At 44.4% G+C, this 19,240-nt stretch overlaps 1 protein-coding gene across 2 annotated transcripts in view; it reads left to right on the top strand.

The window, feature by feature from the left end:
• PER1 (period circadian regulator 1) overlaps nucleotides 1-19,240 on the top strand; it is a 103,918-nt gene that overhangs the window by 59,068 nt on the left and 25,610 nt on the right. For both annotated transcript variants that reach the window (XM_089660902.1, XM_089660901.1), the window contains exons 6-11: nucleotides 4,587-4,788; nucleotides 5,723-5,774; nucleotides 15,634-15,776; nucleotides 17,130-17,208; nucleotides 17,953-18,059; nucleotides 18,304-18,457. In XM_089660902.1, coding sequence (XP_089517028.1) covers nucleotides 4,587-4,788; nucleotides 5,723-5,774; nucleotides 15,634-15,776; nucleotides 17,130-17,208; nucleotides 17,953-18,059; nucleotides 18,304-18,457 — 737 coding nt within the window. The remainder of the gene's footprint in view (nucleotides 1-4,586; nucleotides 4,789-5,722; nucleotides 5,775-15,633; nucleotides 15,777-17,129; nucleotides 17,209-17,952; nucleotides 18,060-18,303; nucleotides 18,458-19,240) is intronic.

The raw sequence follows: 19,240 nt of genomic DNA, 5'->3' as shown, positions 1-19,240 counted from the left end.
GTGATGTCATCAGGAGCAAAGACAGCAGACCCAGGACCTGATGACATCAAGAGCAAAGACAGCAGACCCAGGACCTGATGACATCCATTCACAGCAGACAGAGCAGGGCGGACGTCGTCAGGGTACCTGGGTGCCTGAACCAGGAAGAAGCACCGAGGACCTGATATCATCAGGTCCTGGGTCTGCGGCCTTTGCTCCTGATGTCATCAGGAGCAAAGACAGCAGACCTAGGACCTGATGACATCAGGAGCAAAGACAGCAGACCTAGGACCTGATGACATCAGGAGCAAAGACAGCAGACCTAGGACCTGATGACATCAGGAGCAAAGACAGCGGACCCAGGACCTGATGACATCAGGAGCAAAGACAGCAGACCTAGGACCTGATGACATCAGGAGCAAACACAGCAGACCTAGGACCTGATGACATCAGGAGCAAAGACAGCAGACCTAGGACCTGATGACATCAGGAGCAAAGACAGCAGACCTAGGACCTGTTGACATCAGGAGCAAAGACAGCAGACCTAGGACCTGTTGACATCAGGAGCAAAGACAGCAGACCTAGGACCTGCTGACATCAGGAGCAATGACAGCAGACCTAGGACCTGATGACATCAGGAGCAAAGACAGCAGACCTAGGACCTGATGACATCAGGAGCAAAGACAGCAGACCTAGGACCTGATGACATCAGGAGCAAAGACAGCGGACCCAGGACCTGATGACATCAGGAGCAAAGACAGCAGACCTAGGACCTGATGACATCAGGAGCAAAGACAGCAGACCTAGGACCTGATGACATCAGGAGCAAAGACAGCAGACCTAGGACCTGATGACATCAGGAGCAAAGACAGCAGACCTAGGACCTGATGACATCAGGATCAAAGACAGCAGACCAAGAACCTGATGACATCAGGATCAAAGACAGCAGACCTAGGACCTGATGACATCAGGATCAAAGACAGCAGACCTAGGACCTGATGACATCAGGAGCAAAGACAGCAGACCTAGGACCTGATGACATCAGGAGCAAAGACAGCAGACCTAGGACCTGATGACATCAGGAGCAAAGACAGCAGACCGAGGACCTGATGACATCAGGAGCAAAGACAGCAGACCCAGGACCTGATTATATCAGGAGTGAAGACAGCAGACCCAGGACCTGATGACATCAGGAGTGGTGTGGGACAGCAGTGCGGCGGATCACATCAGGGCATCGCTGGATCTGGCTGGCAGGTGAGTATGTGAATTGACGACAACCCTACATAACAGCTAAGCAGGAGGAAAGGAAAGAACAGGGGTGCAGTTGGGAGAGGGAGGTTGGTTGAGTGCAGAACTAAACTGCTCCTGGTTTACCTCCCCCCCACAGCTTTTCGATGCTGCCATTTTCTAAAAACCTGCCCATGTGCAGATGCACCGCTGGTCTCTTCCAGGCATTTGAAAGCTGGAAGGGAGCAGCGCATGCACAGCAGGTTTGCATGCATATGCACCAATGCCACTGGCTTCCGGTGGATGGGAAATAGAGCGCCCAGCAGCACTTGTGTGGATGTGCAGAGATTCACCATGCTTACGCGGATATGTTCCTTAGTAGCAGCTGAAGTTGTATGCAGTTCTCCACTTTTCCTGTAAATGTCACGTTTGGGACCACCTCCTAACACCTGAGATTCAACGTGAATTCTTTAATGGGATGGACAGCCTCATTGATCAGCAGTGGGAGCAGGGCAAGCTTGACTTTTACAGATCATGATTTGCATATAACTTCAGCTACTTACTATGGGATTGATTTACTAAAGGCCAATAGACTGTGCACCATACAAGGGCTTTGTAGATGAGATAAAGATTCACTTTGCAAGGAAAACCCAATCAAATGCAAGGAAAATTAAAAAAAAAAGCACTTTTGCTTACACATGATTGGATGATGGAAGTCAGCAGAGCTTCTGCTCATTTATTAAGCTCTGGAGCAGCTGCTCTTGCAAAGTGCACAGTCTATTTGCCTTTAGTAAATCAACCCCTATATGTCTGGATCTACTGGTGGTTTGGGGGAAGCATTACCTTTACAGGAAAAGTAGGAATTTGCATAGAACGCTGCTTACATTAAGGTCTGGATGTACTGGTTTTGACATGCTGTCTTCATTACCAACCCATTTATTCATCAAATGCTTAGTCTTGATTGTCCAGATTTTTAACCGGTTCCATTTAAATCGTTCCCATCAGGGACATTGTTCAGGTGACTGAATGCATAGCTTACAGTGAACTGCAACCCACAGACCTAGCCCCATCTTCTTCTTAACAGGGCGCTAGCCTTTCTAACGCTTCAAAAAATAAGGAAAAACTTTTCACTTTAATTATTGGTTCTTTTCTGTTTCAATACATTTTTACTGACAGTTTTGAATGTTAGAGTTCTTGGAACTAATTCCCATTACATAAGCTCAAAAAGCAAATAGACAAGTTGAGGGAAATACATCTCCAAGATGGGTTCTCCAGCCTCTTTGGGTATTAGGCATGAGGAACTATGTGCCCCTGTCCACTTTTCTTGGAATTGGTCCTGTTTGTTGACATGAATTCTCTTCTGAGGCCAAGGTAGAATGGTATAAGAAAGTAGACAATCTAGAATGAGTGATGTGGGTTAATTACTTATACTTTTAATGGGATTATTAGTTGGTCTACTGATATATCAGTTTTGGGGATATCTAGGAACACATGGGTGCTGGGTCCTCCAGCCCTTGTTGGGCGGTAGGCATGAGGAGTTGTGTGTCCCTGTCCACATGCCTTGGACTTGGTCCTGTTTGTTGTAGGTGTGAGTTCAATGTTAGAGTTCTAGGAACTAATTCCCATTACATAAGCTCAAAAAGCAAATAGACAAGTTGAGGGAAATACATTTCCAAGATACAGGGGGGGCATCATGCTCTTGGTTCTCCAGCCTCCAGGTATTAGGCATGAGGAACTATGAGCCTCTGAACACTTTTCTTGGAATTGGTCCTGTTTGTTGTAGGCTTCTGAAGCCAAGGTAGAATGGTATAAGAAAGTAGACAATCTTGAATGAATGGTGTGGGTTAATTACTTACACTATTAATGGGATTATTAGTTGGTCTATTGATATATCAGCTTTGGGGATGTCTAGGAACACATGGGTGCTGGGTCCTCCAGCCCTTGTTGGTCGGTAGGCATGAGGAGTTAGGTGTCCTTGTTCACATGCCTTGGATTTGGTCCTGTTTGTTGTAGGTGCGAGTTGTTCTTTTCTGGAGTCAAGGTAGAGGGGTATAAGTAAGTGGACAATCTTTAATGAATGGTGTGGGTTAATTATTTACACTTTTAATGGGATTATTAGTTGGTCTCTTTATATATCAGTTGGAGAGATGTCTAGGAACACATGGGAACTGGGTCCTCCAGCCCTTGTTGGGTGATAGACATGAGGAGCTATGTGTCCCTTTCCACATGCCTTGGACTTGGTCTTGTTTCTTGTAGGCAAGAGTAGTTCTTTTCTGGAACTAATGTAGAGGGTTATAACAAAGCAGGCAATCTTTAATGCATGGTGTGGGTTAATTACTTACACTTTTTGATGGTCTTATTAGTTGGTCTGTATTTGTTGGGGAGATGTCAGGCCATCAGGCCCCGGGTCCTCCAGCCTCATTGGGTGATGGGCACCAGGAACTATGTGTCCATGTCTTGGACTCAGTCCTGTTAGTCGTAGCTGTGACTTTGTTGTTTTCTGGAGCCAAGGTAGAGGGGTATAAGAATGTGGGCAATCTCTATTACATGGTGTGGGTTAATTACTTACACTTTTGTTTTGGTTTATTAGTTGGTCTCTTTATGTATCAGTTGGGGAGATGTGCAGGAACACATGGGCTCCGGCTCCTCCAGCCCTTGTTGAGTGATAGGTATGGAGAGCTATGTGTTCCTGTCCACATGCCTTGGTCTTGGTCTTGTATGTTGAGTTTTTATTTTCTGGACCAAAAGTAGTGGGGTATAGGAACGTGGACAATCTCTATTACATTGTGTGAGTTAATTACTTTCAATGGACTTATTAGTAAGTTTATGCGTATATCATTTGTAGAGATGTCCAGAAACACATGGGCAACTTCCAAGTATGTAGTCTTAATAGCAAGGAAAGAAGAGTGAGAAGAAAGAAGTGTATAACAAGTAGGGTAGACCATTAAGGGAAAAGGGCAGGGAAGGGAGTTGGAGAAGAGGGGGTAGAGAAAATTGAGACCATGGATGAATCTACACCACCCCATGAGAATGTGTGGGCCAGCATTTAAGACAGCTATGTATATAGAGGATCAATGAGGCCCAATCAAATTCTTCCAGGAGGTATTGCCCAACCCATAGGGCCCAGACATATTCAAACCTTTTTAATTATTAGTTATTTTATATACCTGGGAGCAGTTGTTGGAAAGGATTAATTGTCCGTAGTGATGGTTAGATATTTCAAAATAAAGAATGACCCTCTCATAGCATCCACAAGTTAGAAAATTCATCAGAAAAATCATAAGTTGTAGTTATATGCATTCTATGGCTTTACCTATGTAGGGTTGAGTGTGAGCAATGTTGTTCTAAAATCCTGCATCTTTTTCATTTTTTTTCTCAAGGACACATTCTCTGTGGCGGTTTCCTTTATCACCGGCCGCATTGTCTACATTTCTGACCAGGCCTCTCTTATCCTGCATTGTAAAAGGGACGTGTTTAAAGGAGCAACATTTGCCGAGTTTCTGGCCCCGCAAGATGTCAGTGTCTTCTATGGGTCCACAGCACCTTATAACCTCCCATCCTGGAGCAGCTGCATATCTGGAGGTAATGTATAGAAGGGGGCTGTCAGTCTGCCCTAGGGAATGTGTGTCTGTCCTCCTCCTGCGGGGTGATACAGACAGAAGGGGGCTATGAGTCTGTCCTCCTCCTGCAGGGTGATACAGACAGAAGGGGGCTATGAGTCTGTCCTCCTCCTGCAGGGTGATACAGAGAGAAGGGGGTTATGCGTCTGTCCTCCTCCTGCAGGGTGATACAAACAGAAGGAGGCTATGAGTCTGTCCTCCTCCTGCAGGGTGATACAGACAGAAGGGGGCTATGAGTCTGTCCTCCTCCTGCAGGGTAATACAGACAGAAGGGGGCTATGAGTCTGTCCTCCTCCTGCAGGGCGATACAGACAGAAGGGGGCTATGAGTCTGTTCTCCTCCTGCAGTGTGATACAGACAGAAGGGGGCTATGAGTCTGTTCTCCTCCTGCACGGTGATACAGACAGAAGGGGCTATGAGTCTGTCCTCCTCCTGCAGGGTGATACAGACAGTAGGGGGCTATGAGTCTGTCCTCCTCCTGCAGGAGGATACAGACAGAAGAGAGCTATGAGTCTGTCCTCCTCCTGCAGGGTAATACAGACAGTAGGGGGCTATGAGTCTGTCCTCCTCCTGCAGGGTGATACAGACAGAAGGGGGCTATGAGTCTGTCCTCCTCCTGCAGGGTGATACAGACAGAAGGGGGCTATGAGTCTGTCCTCCTCCTGCAGGGTGATACAGGCAGAAGGGAGCTATGAGTCTGTCCTCCTCCTGCAGGGTGATACAGACAGAAGGGGCTATGAGTCTGTCCTCCTCCTGCAGGAGGATACAGACAGAAGAGAGCTATGAGTCTGTCCTCCTCCTGCAGGGTAATACAGACAGAAGGGGGCTATGAGTCCGTCCTTCTCCTGCATTTTGAATCCTTCTGACTCCCCATATATCTCTCTGTCTTTCTCCAGATACGGCTTCAATGGACTACACTCCGGAAAAGTCTGTTTTCTGTAGGATCAGGTGGGTATCGTAAAATTGGGGAGAAGTAGAGATAACACTGACAAATTTTATTGCAGTTATCTTAACCAAGAGGAGAGATGTGAGAGAGAGAAAAAAATCGATCACACATATAATATGCAAAACAGATAAGTGTATACAAACAGAACATTCTATATATACAAATCTATATACATCGAATACACAGCTCTATTACATCCTACATATAGGGAATTGGGACACTGATCTATCACACTGGTGTACTGTGCATAGAAGAGAGAGGATACACTGACCCATCACATTGTATATACACAGAGAGGACACACTGACCTATTACAGTATGTACAGAGACAGAATACATTGACCCATCACATTGCATATACAGAGAGGAGACAGCAGAGATGACACCCTGATCTGTCACACTGCATATACACAGAGAGGACACACTGATATATCACGTTGCATATTCACTGAGGACACTCTGATCTGTCACACTGTATATACACAGAAAGGACACGCTGATCTGTCACACTTTATATACACAGAAAGGACACGCTGATCTGTCACACTTTATATACACAGAAAGGACACGCTGATCTGTCACACTTTATATACACAGAGAGGACACAGTACAAGGTGGGTGGGGGCGCGGACTGTTCAGTCACACTGTACGCGGCGGGTGGGGGCGCGGACTGGTCGGTCACACTGTATGCGGCGGGTGGGGGCGCGGACTGTTTGATCACACTGTATGCGGCGGGTGGGGGCGCGGACTGTTTGATCACACTGTACGTGGCGGGTGGGGGCGCGGACTGCTTGGTCACACTGTACGCGGCGGGTGGGGGCGCGGACTGTTCGGTCACACTGTATGCGGCGGGTGGGGGCGCGGACTGTTCGGTCACACTGTACGCGGCGGGTGGGGGTGCGGACTGTTCGGTCACAGTATACGCGGCGGGTGGGGGGTGCGGACTGTTCGGTCACACTGTACGCGGTGGGTGGGAGTATGGACTGCTCTGTCACACTGTACGCGGTGGGGGGGTACGGACTGCTCTGTCACACTGTATATACACAGAAGTGACATGTTCACCTGTTACGTTGTCTATAACACTCAGGGATGATCCCTCCACGGATCCCACATTCACTGAGGATGTAATGATCCTTTATGAAGGAAGCGGATTGATTGATTTTCAAACCTTTCCATAGAGAGGTAATGTAGACATGGCTCCTCAATGCCCTCGTATACAAGATAAATACACGGAGATTGGGACATCTTCTACCCCCCACCTCCGGAAGTCTCCTTCTCCTGCCCCCCTCATTCTCACACACCTGTGACACAAAGGACCCTGTAATTAACATACTGACACGTCCTGCGTCACTCACCCACACAACACCCGCTCCCCGCACCATCCCTGCATCTGTAACCTTTCTCCAGCAAGCCCTGCAGCATGGCAAGCAATGAATTACATATGTTGGCTGGATATTTATAGCCACATTCTGCATAGAAGAATTCACAGCTACATGCATCCATTTTAATGAAACCGCCGCGGTATTCTATAAAAGCAGAGGATGTGAGAAGTGGAGGCTTTTGTCTATTCCAAATAATGAGAGGAGCGCTTTGCTTTCACTGTTTACGACCCGTAGAGGAGTTACTTCTGAAAACTGAAGGTGTTTACATCTTCATCTCATTCCATGAACAGAACAGAGATGTGCTTCTTATCAGAAAGTAGCGAGAAGTTGCGTCATTTTTACATCATTTAGATCTACTAAACAGAGCCAAAAATACAAAGCCGTTTATTCAGTCTGAATATATCGGGTCTACTTAGCATTCATCAATGCAAGGCTTGGAAGTGAGGGGTTCTGTGGAGTCATTCAGGTTATGGCGATGGGGGTCAGAAGGCAACAGAGTGCAGCTCAAGGTTTATAAAGTACAATCCAACTTTCCTTAAAGTAGAATATGTGCGAATGTCACACTTTGTTCAGATATGTCAATAACAAGGCCTTCATTTATCCTTTTACCAGTACAGTGCCAGTACATTTATCATTTTATCAGTACACTACTGGTACATTGACCCTTTTACCAGTGCAGTACCGGTATATTTATCCTTGTACCAGTACATTTATCATTTTACCAGTATAGTATCAGTACATTTATCCCTTTACCAGTACAATACCAATACACTTCTTTTAACCAGTACAGTACCAGTACATTTATCCTTTTACCAGTACGCTTATCCTTTTACCAGTACAGTGCTGGTAAATGTATTCTTTTACCAGTATAGTACCAGTATATTTATCCTTTTACCAGTACAGTGGCAGTACATTTATTCTTTTACCAGTACGCTTATCCTTTTACCAGTACAGTACCGGTACATTTATCCTTTTATCAGTCCACTTATCTTTTTACCAGTACAGTGCTGGTAAATGTATTCTTTTACCAGTATAGTACCAGTACATTTATCCTTTTACCAGTACAGTGGCAGTACATTTAGCCTTTTACCAGTCCATTTATCCTTTTACCAGTACACTTATCTTTTTACCAGTACAGTGCTGGTAAATGTATTCTTTTACCAGTATAGTACCAGTATATTTATCCTTTTACCAGTACAGTACCGGTACATTTATCCTTTTACCAGTACAGTGCCAGTACATTTATCCTTTTACCAGTACGCTTATCCTTTTACCAGTACGCTTATCTTTTTACCAGTACAGTACCGGTACATTTATCATTTTACCAGTACAGTGGCAGTACATTTATCCTTTTACCAGTACAGTACCAGTACATTTATTCTTTTACCAGTACGCTTATCCTTTTACCAGTACAGTACCGGTACATTTATCCTTTTATCAGTCCACTTATCTTTTTACCAGTACAGTGCTGGTAAATGTATTCTTTTACCAGTATAGTACCAGTATATTTATCCTTTTACCAGTACATTTATCCTTTTACCAGTACAGCACCAGTACACTTATCCTTTTACCAGTACAGTACCGGTACGTTTATCCTTTTACCAGTACAGTGGCAGTACATTTAGCCTTTTACCAGTACACTTATCTTTTTACCAGTACAGTGCTGGTAAATGTATTCTTTTGCCAGTATAGTACCAGTATATTTATCCTTTTACCAGTACAGTACCGGTACATTTATCCTTTTACCAGTACAGTACCAGTACGTTTATCCTTTTACCAGTACAGTGCCAGTACGCTTATCCTTTTACCAGTACAGTACCGGTACATTTATCATTTTACCAGTACAGTACCAGTCCATTTATCCTTTTACCAGTCCATTTATCCTTTTACCAGTCCACTTATCTTTTTACCAGTACAGTGCTGGTAAATGTATTCTTTTACCAGTACAGTACCAGTACATTTAGCCTTTTACCAGTACAGTACCAGTACATTTATCCTTTTACCAGTACAGTACCAGCATATTTATCCTTTTTCCAGTATAGTACCAGTACACATTTTTACTGGTGCATATATCTATTGCCACCTATACACCTCCTATGCCTAATGCACCTAAACGGGTTGGCAAAATGCGGCTTTAGCTGACATATGCAGATCGGAGCTCATTCCTTTGATCTACAAATGAATGAAACAGAATGAAATAGAAGAAACACAAAAAGGAGCATTGTTACTTTGTATATCTCTGTCTGTGTCTGAGCAATATGTCATTTTTTTGCCTGCAGCAGCTTTAATGAAAGCTGCATTTACAGTATATTGTGACAGCAGGGAAGCTGTATGGGAGAGTGACAGTGAAGTTTTTTGGTGGTGTTGTACCTCCTGTGTCCACAACTGGATAAATCAGAACTACACTACACCTGAGCGCCACAAACCAAAAACAATATTGAATTTACTTTTAATATTCAAGGCAAACTCCCCCATTCATTCATGTCTCCATGCTTTTTATTGCTGAGAAATAACCCCCCAAGCCGTGGCCATCTTGAGTAGGGGCAGATAATTCATGTAGCATTTACTTGCTTGAATCCATCTGACGTTAGCTCAGGCATGCAGGCAGGAGAGTGTGCTTAGCTAAGAAAACCCCTCCTGGGGAGACATGGGATGTGTGATGTCATTTGCCTAGGCATGGAAACCAGGAAGTAACTGAAGAAATGTAAAAAAAAAGTTTAAAACAAGTGAATATAATTTACATTCCTATCTATTTACTAATGCTAGCAGTATAAGGATTAAAAATATCCAATGCTGATTGAGGGAGCGAAGTTCAGCTTTAAGGATGCTGCCTGCGCTGATCAGCGGCAGCGGCATCACACTCAGCAATTGCAGCTGGGAATTCAGAGCCATATATCCAGTTTAACTGTTTCCAGGTTGCCAGCCCTCATCAGTGCAAGATACTGAAGTCACCACTGCTCTATAGAAAAAACACAGGACAGCCAATAGGATCAAAGTGAAAATGAAAGTTTATATTTTGAAACTGTCACTAAGAGACAGACCTCCATTTTTTTTCATCCTCTGTATTTATAGAATATCCTCCACATTATCATAATTGTTGGTCGAACTGGAAGGGCTATGTAAGGCTGGTCATACATGGGTCGAAATTCTTCCAAAAATCGGACCTAAGAATAATCGGCTGATTTTCGCTCTGTTAGTGGGTCAGTGGCACCGGCCGATTTTCATGGTTCCTCCCTTTTTCGGTGATCGGGCATGTTGGAAAATGTGAGAAAACGACCGATCTTCGACTCAATGATGGTACGATTGGTTTTTCAAAAAGAATATGCGCATGAGCCGTGACCTGGAAGGAACAGAAGTTTCGCCTGTTATATGGGGGGAACTTTATGACTTGGTCGGCCGATTTTCAACATCATTGATGGCACCATCGGATTACTGAGCAAACGACGTTTCCGATTTTCGGACGAAAAATCGTTTGCAATTCGAACCATGTAACAATAATCATATAATGTCCTAATGAGGACAGAACTGCAGAATGCAGCACTTCTAATCAATCCAAAAAGATATTCGTAACTACACGTGATGAAAGCTTCTGACTGGCTTGTGTATGAAAATGAATGTCAATACAAGCGCTATTGGAAGGCTGATGTCAGAACCCAGATGAAGTGACCACTTACCTCAACTACTGCCGCTGGGCCGCAAACGTTGCAGAACAGCGATGCAGCAGCATGTTGCTGCTCCGGCCAGTGATGGAGCGACTCTATAGGAAAAGAAAAGTGGTCTTTTAGTAATCCTGAAATCACTGACAAATTGTCACCGGTGACAGGATCCCTTGTCTGACACCATACTGAACGTTTTAATCCAGCATAATGATTGGATTGTGTAAGCAAAACGTGGCTCCATGCCCCCATCCCACTGGTTTAAAGTCCCAAAATGAGCACTTCTAAAACCAGTTGTCCTCCGTCTCTGTACCTCTGAAAATTCCTGGGACCCAATGGAGGCAAAGAAACTTGCAATACCCATGGAGCCTTACCATGACTTTGCAGCCTAGTCAGTTCTGTGCATCATTAGCAGGGGATTCCAGAAAAACTGAAAACATCCTTTCCATTTAGAACTGATAACAATGACTTTCCCCTCTAGCAGCTCCTACGTTTTCTTAAGACGGAATTCTGAATTCATACATTCACCCTGATGAAGTCTGGCTTTGTAGTACAACCTCAAGTCTCACTTCCATTTCTTTTAATGTGTTCCTTTCCCCAGGGGACATAGTAGTGCTTTGTCCAGTCTTCCTGTGTGCTGTCTGATGCTAACTGCAAGATGGGACAAGGCAACCCCTCCTCCCTCCACAGACGACCGACAACGCAGCTAGCAAGGAGACCACTGCTTTGAAAATGGACACACTTCCATCTCCAAACATTAGCTTGTTTGCCTGGAATATTTTAGCTGATAAGCCCTCCCCTCTGCATTTTGTGTGGAATGCTTATCTTCGGCAAGTGCCTCCAGATGAAGAAAAGTGCTATCTGTCAAATCAGCTATTTGTCTCCTTGCTAGCTGCGTTGTCGGATGGTCATGGAGGGAAGAGGGGTGCCCTGTCTGACCCCACAGCTAGACTTAGACAACACATAGCGAAATGGGACAAACTATTACAAGTACATTGTCCCCATGGGAACAGAATACGGCCAGAAGAAAGTCTCTCCGTTGTTTGCTTTGAAGCAGTGGGGAAGGCGAAGCTTGTCCTTGTTGCTACAAAGAAGGGTCCCTGTAGGCTCTTACAATGTGCAGCGACCATGCTGCGCAAGCTTGTTATTGAAAAATATATACTGATGCGTAACGCTGTTCAGTTTGTGTAAAGGCCAGTTTCACACAGTCTTCGGCTTGTACATGAGCAGTGGGAACAGCAAGCTTTGTTGAAGCTTATAAAGTACCCTTTGTGATGGGAGTCACTTTGGGTGGGGGGCCCATGGAACCCAGCTCCCTTTGGAGAGGTGGGGAGACCACTTTCTCAGCTCCCCATATCCCTATTATGTGTAAGTCACCCTGTGCCTGTTAGGGGTACAGGGTGATCTGTCCTCATATTGTGTAGACATGTCTAGTAGATAGGTGCGTTGGCGGTTGTGGATTGTTTGGTGTTATGTGGTTGCATATCATTGTCCCATTGTTCTATTGTGTGTCTTGCTTGGGAGCAAACTATTATGGGATGTATGTGTTTATGTGTATTGGCTTAGTGGGGAAGGGGGTGTCTCCAGCAGCCCTCCCTCATGATGTGACTGTCTGTTGGTGTGTCTCTTGTTCCTAAATGTAGATTGCCCTGCCCTGTGTGATTATGCTGGGAGAGGGGATTGCCCCTTGAGTGTATAAAAAGTCAGTTCAGGTTTCAAATAAAGAGTTCAATGTTCAGACAGATTGGTGTTGTCTAGTCTTGTATGGTCTGCTGTGGTGTCTGTGGTCGGTGTTCGGACGGGGAAGCGGTATTCTAACGGAAGTACTCAAGCGCAGTCTGGGGTCGGTTCCATTACGCCCTTTATCTCTAGTTTATAAATGTTGAAAACAGGTGCTCATGGAAGGTCTGATTGCCACTTTAAACAAGCTGCTAGCAGGCTTCAGAAAAGCTTGTTGAAAGCCTGCTAGCAGCTTGCTTAAAGTGGCAGTCAACACTCCTGTTGAGATCTGTGTTCAACATTTACAAACTATACCTGGAATGGTACTTTAAAAGCTTCAACAAAGCTTGCTGAAAGCTCTGCAAATGCTTTGTCAAAGCTTGCTGTTCACACTGCTTATACAAGCTGAAGTCTGTATGAAACAGGCCTAAAAGAATAGCCCTGGTGACTTTTTTTTTATGCCCCCAGATCGTTTTCTCATTGGCATTGCTTTTATTATTGCCCAGCCTGAATGGAGCAAACTATTCTATCAACTGATAGTAAATTGAATAAATGTGTTTCCAAAGGGTGGGATTAGAGTATGACTAATCTGCGGTACTTGCTTCTGTAACTGCGTGTCTTGGAGTGAGATGGTTTTGGGCAACAGGACTGCAGACGTCAGGGATTCGTACATAAGACGCTCAGGCTGCAATTTTTGTGTCGTGTGGATAAAACTAGCAAGGGTTGCATATTGGCAGTCATGTGATTTGGACTTTCTGTTCCAGTGAATCAGCACCTAGATGAAAAATGATTGTTTTCCTTTAGAATATGCTGAATCGGCGTCCAGGAGCTGGTCATCAGCGGCAAGATCTAGAATGACATACTTTTGGCATGAATGGCAGACTTACAATGTCACGTTTGTTGCATATGTAGAGAAGGGAGAATTTGAGCTTTAGCTACTTTAGGAAGTTTCCCAGATTGCCGTGAAGCCCTTTATTACATGCTGTTCTTGTGCTGTTTTTTTTAACCTGCCATATGTCTACAATCTGCAGTAGAAGTTGTGTGCAATTAGGCAAACTGAAAAAAATGTGAATGTTGGCTATATTGGTTAAACGTTTGTGGACATGTGGACTTTGTGAAGCTTTCTGGACATCCCATTCTAAAACCATAGGCATTGATATGGAATTGCCTCCTTCCCTTTGTGGCTCTTATAGCCTTCACTCTTTTAGGAAGGTTTTGAAGTGTGTCTCTAGGAATTTAAGGCCTTTCTGCCAAAAAGAGCATTTGGACTTTTGTTAAGCTTTTTGGACATCCCATTCCAAAACCGTGGCCGTTGATATGGAGTGGCCCCCTTCCCTTTGTGTCTTTTATAGCATTTACTCTTTTAGCAAGGATGATTTTGAAGTGTGTCTCTAGGACTTTGTGGCCTTTCAGCCAAAAAGAGCATATGGACTTTTGTGAAGCTTTCTGGACATCCCATTCCAAAACAGTGGACGTTGATATGGAGTGGCCCCCTTCCCTTTTAGGCTCTTGTAGCCTTCACTCTTTTAGCAAGGATGATTTTGAACTGTATCTCTAGGACTTTGCGGCGTTTCAGTCAAAAAGATCATATGGACTTTTGTGAAGCTTTCTGGACATCCCATTCCAAAACCGTGGACGTTGATATGGAGTGGCACCCTTTCCTTTGTGGCTCTTCTAGCCTTCACTCTTTTAGGAAGAATGGTATTGAAATGTGTCTCTAGGAATTTACGGCCTTTCAGCCAAAAAGAGCATATGGACTTTTGTGAAGCTTTCTGGACATCCCATTCCAAAACCGTGGACGTTGATATGGAGGGGCCCCCTTCCCTTTATAGTTCTTATAGCCTTCACTCTTTTAGGAAGGATGGGTTTGAAGTGTGTCTCTGGAAATTTGTGCCTTTTCAGCCAAAAGAGCATACGTGAGATCAGATACTGATGTTGGGTAAGAAGACCTGGCTAACGGTTGTGTTCCAGTTAATTCAAAACATTTACAGTAGGGTTGAGGTCAGGGTTCTTTGTAGACCACTCATGTTCCTCCACACCAAACTCCTCAAACCATGTCCTTATAGAGCTGGCTTTGTACACAGAGCACAGTCATGTTGGAGCAGATAAGGACCAAACGATGCTGCAGCATTAACCGTATCCTTCATGGAATCACCAGCATTTGGAGGGGTGTCTTCAGAATTGTAGACATATAGCAGCTGTGATGGTGAGGTCAACAAACATTTTGTCATATAGTGTAAATATCAATGTAACAGAACGTGTGAAGAAGATATTGACTTAGCAAAAGGAACCATTTTTAAATAATTTTCAACCAGAAGCCTTTGAAGTAGTCTCTATCTTCTACATTTGAGGTTCCCCAACTAGCCTTCAATCTTTGCCAGATGTGCATAATTTGTGCCTCTCCTCACAAAGGGTCCAGGCCAATTTGGCTACTTAATTTGACCAGGAATGAACCCAGCTTTGATGTAGGGGAATATTGACAATACATTCATTGTTGGTGTGGCTCAGGTTGTGACTGCGCTCTGTGTGAGTCAGGTCAATAGGTATACGGTAAATGTATCCATACATGAGGTAAAATGATCATTCCAAAAGACAACTGCTTGACTTTTGAGTGATATACCCATACCCCAGAGGGCAAAAGTTGGCCATTTTGTTTGTCAGCACCCTATAGAAATCGAGCGATATTAGCAATCTCTTCCACTGGTTTTATCTTAATTTCCTGAAACTGTCAGGATTTTTTGCACTGACTGATTCTTTGTGCCCATGTATGGGTATAGAGTTTTCCAACGAAGATCTAAATTCTCTGCTGACTGGGTGGCCTTGGGCGCATTCATCTCACCACATATATAATATATAATATCTCTGACATGGCAATTTTCTTCTGTCTCTCTCAGAATCTCTGTCATCCCTCCCTATTATCATAGTAAACGTTTGTCCTCTCCATTTCATCCATTTTCTCCTTGGTAAAAAATATGCCAAATCTCCACACCCAGCAACCTCCTACCCCACCAGCATCTGTCCTTCCCCTAAATGTACCATTTGTTTGCACCCTTTGTTGCTGTGGTCTCCCTGGCTCTGGTCTTATTGCAGGTGTGTGTTTTCAGTGGGGGCCGAGAGCGGGATATGAACATCCGCTATCACCCTTTCCGCCTCACCCCGTACCTGATGAAGGTGCGAGATTCGGACAACACTGAGGGGCAGCCCTGCTGTCTGCTAATCGCTGAGAAGATCCACTCTGGATATGAGGGTAAGAGAACAGACCTTAAGTCATCAAGCACCTAAATTAGGTAGCAGAAAGGAAGGCAAGGTAAGGTGCTCAGTAGGTGATGGGATGGAGGCTCCCAAATTTAAGGGTTTAGCTGTTTAACTAGAGTTGTAATTTAAGCAAAGCTCCTTTGCTTGAGGCTCTTTGGTTAAAGTGTCACTGAGATGTCCTACTTTACCTTCAAGTGCTCCCTTGGACATGAGCGTAAACCTGACATGAGATCTAAGCATGTGCTATAGAGGTCTGTGGAAGAGGAACTTAGAGCAGAATTTGGGATTCCAAGGATTGTTTTTTTTTTTTCAATGAGAAAATATAGTTGGTATGGCTTCGGGGGGGGGGACTGACAACTCATGGGGCCCCTGGGCAATAAGGGATCATGGGGCCCCTGTGTCCTTGCCCAAACTCAAAAAAGCCTATGAAAAAGGTACCAGGGGCATCTCATGGGCCCCTACTGACCTCGGGCCCTCAAGCAGTGCCCGAGTTTCCAAATGGTCAGTCCGCCCCTGTATGTCTTGAGTAGTGTAGCTAAGAAGAGTCTAGCTGGAGTGTCGGGAGATTCTGGTAAGATCTATTTTCCTGATATTTCATAGAAGTATCCATTTAATATATATTAAACACTCTGGTGGAGTAACCATTAACCAAGGAATAATTCAATTCAGAATTCTTCTTTTAAGAAGCCTGAGGTGGTGTCCCACCAAGAAAAGCAAGTGATGAGACATTTGCCTATCCTGGATTCCACCAAAATCCACCTCAATGTTCTTTAGAACTAAGGCAGTGGGTCCACTTGGCAGGCACATTGTTTTTCCCTTCCTTCCCTGTTATACATAGAGTAGTAAACAGTTACTGCTTCACATAGAGATTTCCCTGCAAGTTGGAGGATCTCTTGTCAGCAATAATGAGCTCTTCTGGTGGTCACATGTCTGCGGTATTGCTCTCTGCATTCGCCCTACACATTTGCCCTACGTAGCTTGATTGTTGCAGATGGTGGAAAAATAAATAGTATATTAGAATATTACATAACCTGATATCCTGAGTTTACTGTATATCCTTCCTGATTGGAGCTCTCCATTAGGTCCCATTGAGACACCATATGCATTGGGCTACGTTGGGCAACATTTCCCAACACAGTCCCAATGCGATGAAAAGGCTATCTGCCTTAAATCCTATAGGTTCAGTTCACACCACTCCAGGATATTTGCATTGCAGTGTGCTGTGATGCCGTACTTCATTTACAATGTGATGAATTCAGGGGAGGATTGGGTAGCAGGCAGCATCTAGAAAGGAAGGTAGAGATGGGGCCTATTGTCCTCTTGATGGGTCTTTCTCTTTCCTCAGCACCACGAATACCGGCAGATAAGCGAATTTTCACCACCAGGCATACGCCCAGCTGTGTGTTCCAGGAGGTAGATGAGAGGTAAGCTTCATCTCTCTTTGTGTACCACAAAAAAGTGCAGCGCATAAAATAAACCAATAAATATCTGAGATGATGTAAAACATATTGTTCCTCAATCAAAATATAGTCATAATCATCAATCAAGAAAACAGTAAAACAGCTCATGTGAGCACATATAGGAGTCCCAATATATAAACTCTATGGCGTGAAGGTGCTATTCAAAGTGAAAATCTAGCAGGCTGTGCACATATATTCTGGAAATCAGGAATCAACCGTAAAGTGGAAGGTGATAATCATCCGGTGGTGTGCGATAGATTAGTGGGATTGCAAACTCACCAGAAGCGCAATCGTAATGCGCATTAGTTAATATTAGCCAGCCTGGAGGTCTCCCTTCAATGGAACCTGGTCTGGTCTAGGATACCCCCTCTGATGGTATGGGCGCTTAGGGCGATGTCAATCAGAGGTCCCTCTCATGGATGGTATGGTGAGTCGGATGTAACCTGGGTCCTGAGGGTTTCAGTGTTCATAGTAGAGCAAATATCATCCAAGTAAACGAAGTTGAATAGCTCTGTAAACAATCAAATAAAGTAGCCTGTGCTGCCAATGTTACTGACCAGTCAGCTAGTTATGGTGGCCGACAGACCTCCGTGATCCGGCGGCGTGACGTCACTGGGTAGTGGGGCTCCTCCTCCACATCTCTTTGTCTGTGTGTCTATCTGTTCATTGTCCTGGAACTCTGTCTGATGGTCCTCCATTTTCTTCCAGAGCTGTCCCTCTCCTCGGCTACCTCCCACAAGACCTTATCGGCATGCCTGTTTTGTTTTTCATTCATCCCGAGGACCGACCGCTCATGCTTGCCATACACACTAAAGGTAATTTTGTTTGGGGGGAAAAAAGTGCTTTAATTATTTTTTTTAGCAAAATGTGAACTTATCTTTTAACACCCAAGAGCTTGATGCCTGTAAAAGCTCCTAAAAGCTTTAGACACTTTTACAGGCATCAGGCATTTTTTTCTGCAAAAATGCAGCTGGCTCCTAAGTTAAATAAACGTCCTGTGTGTATGAGGCTGTGACGGGATATGGGCCGTATGAATTCATGGACATCTTTGCCCTTCAGTCTTACAGCAGGCTGGCCAGCCTTTCGATCACTCTCCCATCCGCCTGTGTGCACGTTCTGGGGAGTATGTCACCATCGACACAAGCTGGAGCAGTTTCGTCAATCCGTGGAGTCGCAAAGTTTCCTTCATTCTTGGAAGGCACAAAGTTCGCACGTAAGTTCTGCTGTGGGGCGACTACCATTGGCCTGACATTTTTTAGGGTGCTTCAGTTTAAATAAGGCCTACTGCTAAACGGTAATGGGTTGAATTTAGTGTGCTCCACTACATGTGAGATCTAGTGTGATCCACTACATGTGAGATCACTACATGTGAGATTTAGTGTGATCCACTACATGTGAGATCACTACATGTGAGATTTAGTGTGATCCACTACATGTGAGATCACTACATGTGAGATTTAGTGTGATCCACTACATGTGAGATCACTACATGTGAGATTTAGTGTGATCCACTACATGTGAGATCACTACATGTGAGATTTAGTGTGGTCCACTACATGTGAGATCACTACATGTGAGATCACTACATGTGAGATTTAGTGTGGTCCACTACATGTGAGATCACTACTAGATTGTAAGCTCGAAAGAGCAGGGCCCTCGATCCCCTCATGTTTTCCATTGTATTGGTACTGTTCTGTCACATGTTCTGTCCCCCTTTGTAATGTACAGCGCTGAGCGAACTATTGGCGCTTTATAAATACTGTATAATAATGTGAGATTTAGTGTGATCCACTACATGTGAGATCACTACATGTGAGATTTAGTGTGATCCACTACATGTGAAATCACTACATGTGAGATTTAGTGTGGTCCACTACATGTGAGATCACTACATGTGAGATCACTACATGTGAGATTTAGTGTGGTCCACTACATGTGAGATCACTACATGTGAGATCACTACATGTGAGATTTAGTGTGGTCCACTACATGTGAG

This window comes from Staurois parvus, unplaced genomic scaffold, assembly GCF_062004578.1.
Source record: "Staurois parvus isolate SC_StPar_1 unplaced genomic scaffold, SC_StPar_1.0 ptg001287l, whole genome shotgun sequence".
NCBI lineage: Eukaryota > Metazoa > Chordata > Amphibia > Anura > Ranidae > Staurois > Staurois parvus.
Note: the sequence above shows the minus strand (reverse complement) of the source record. Positions and strands in the feature narration are given on the sequence as shown.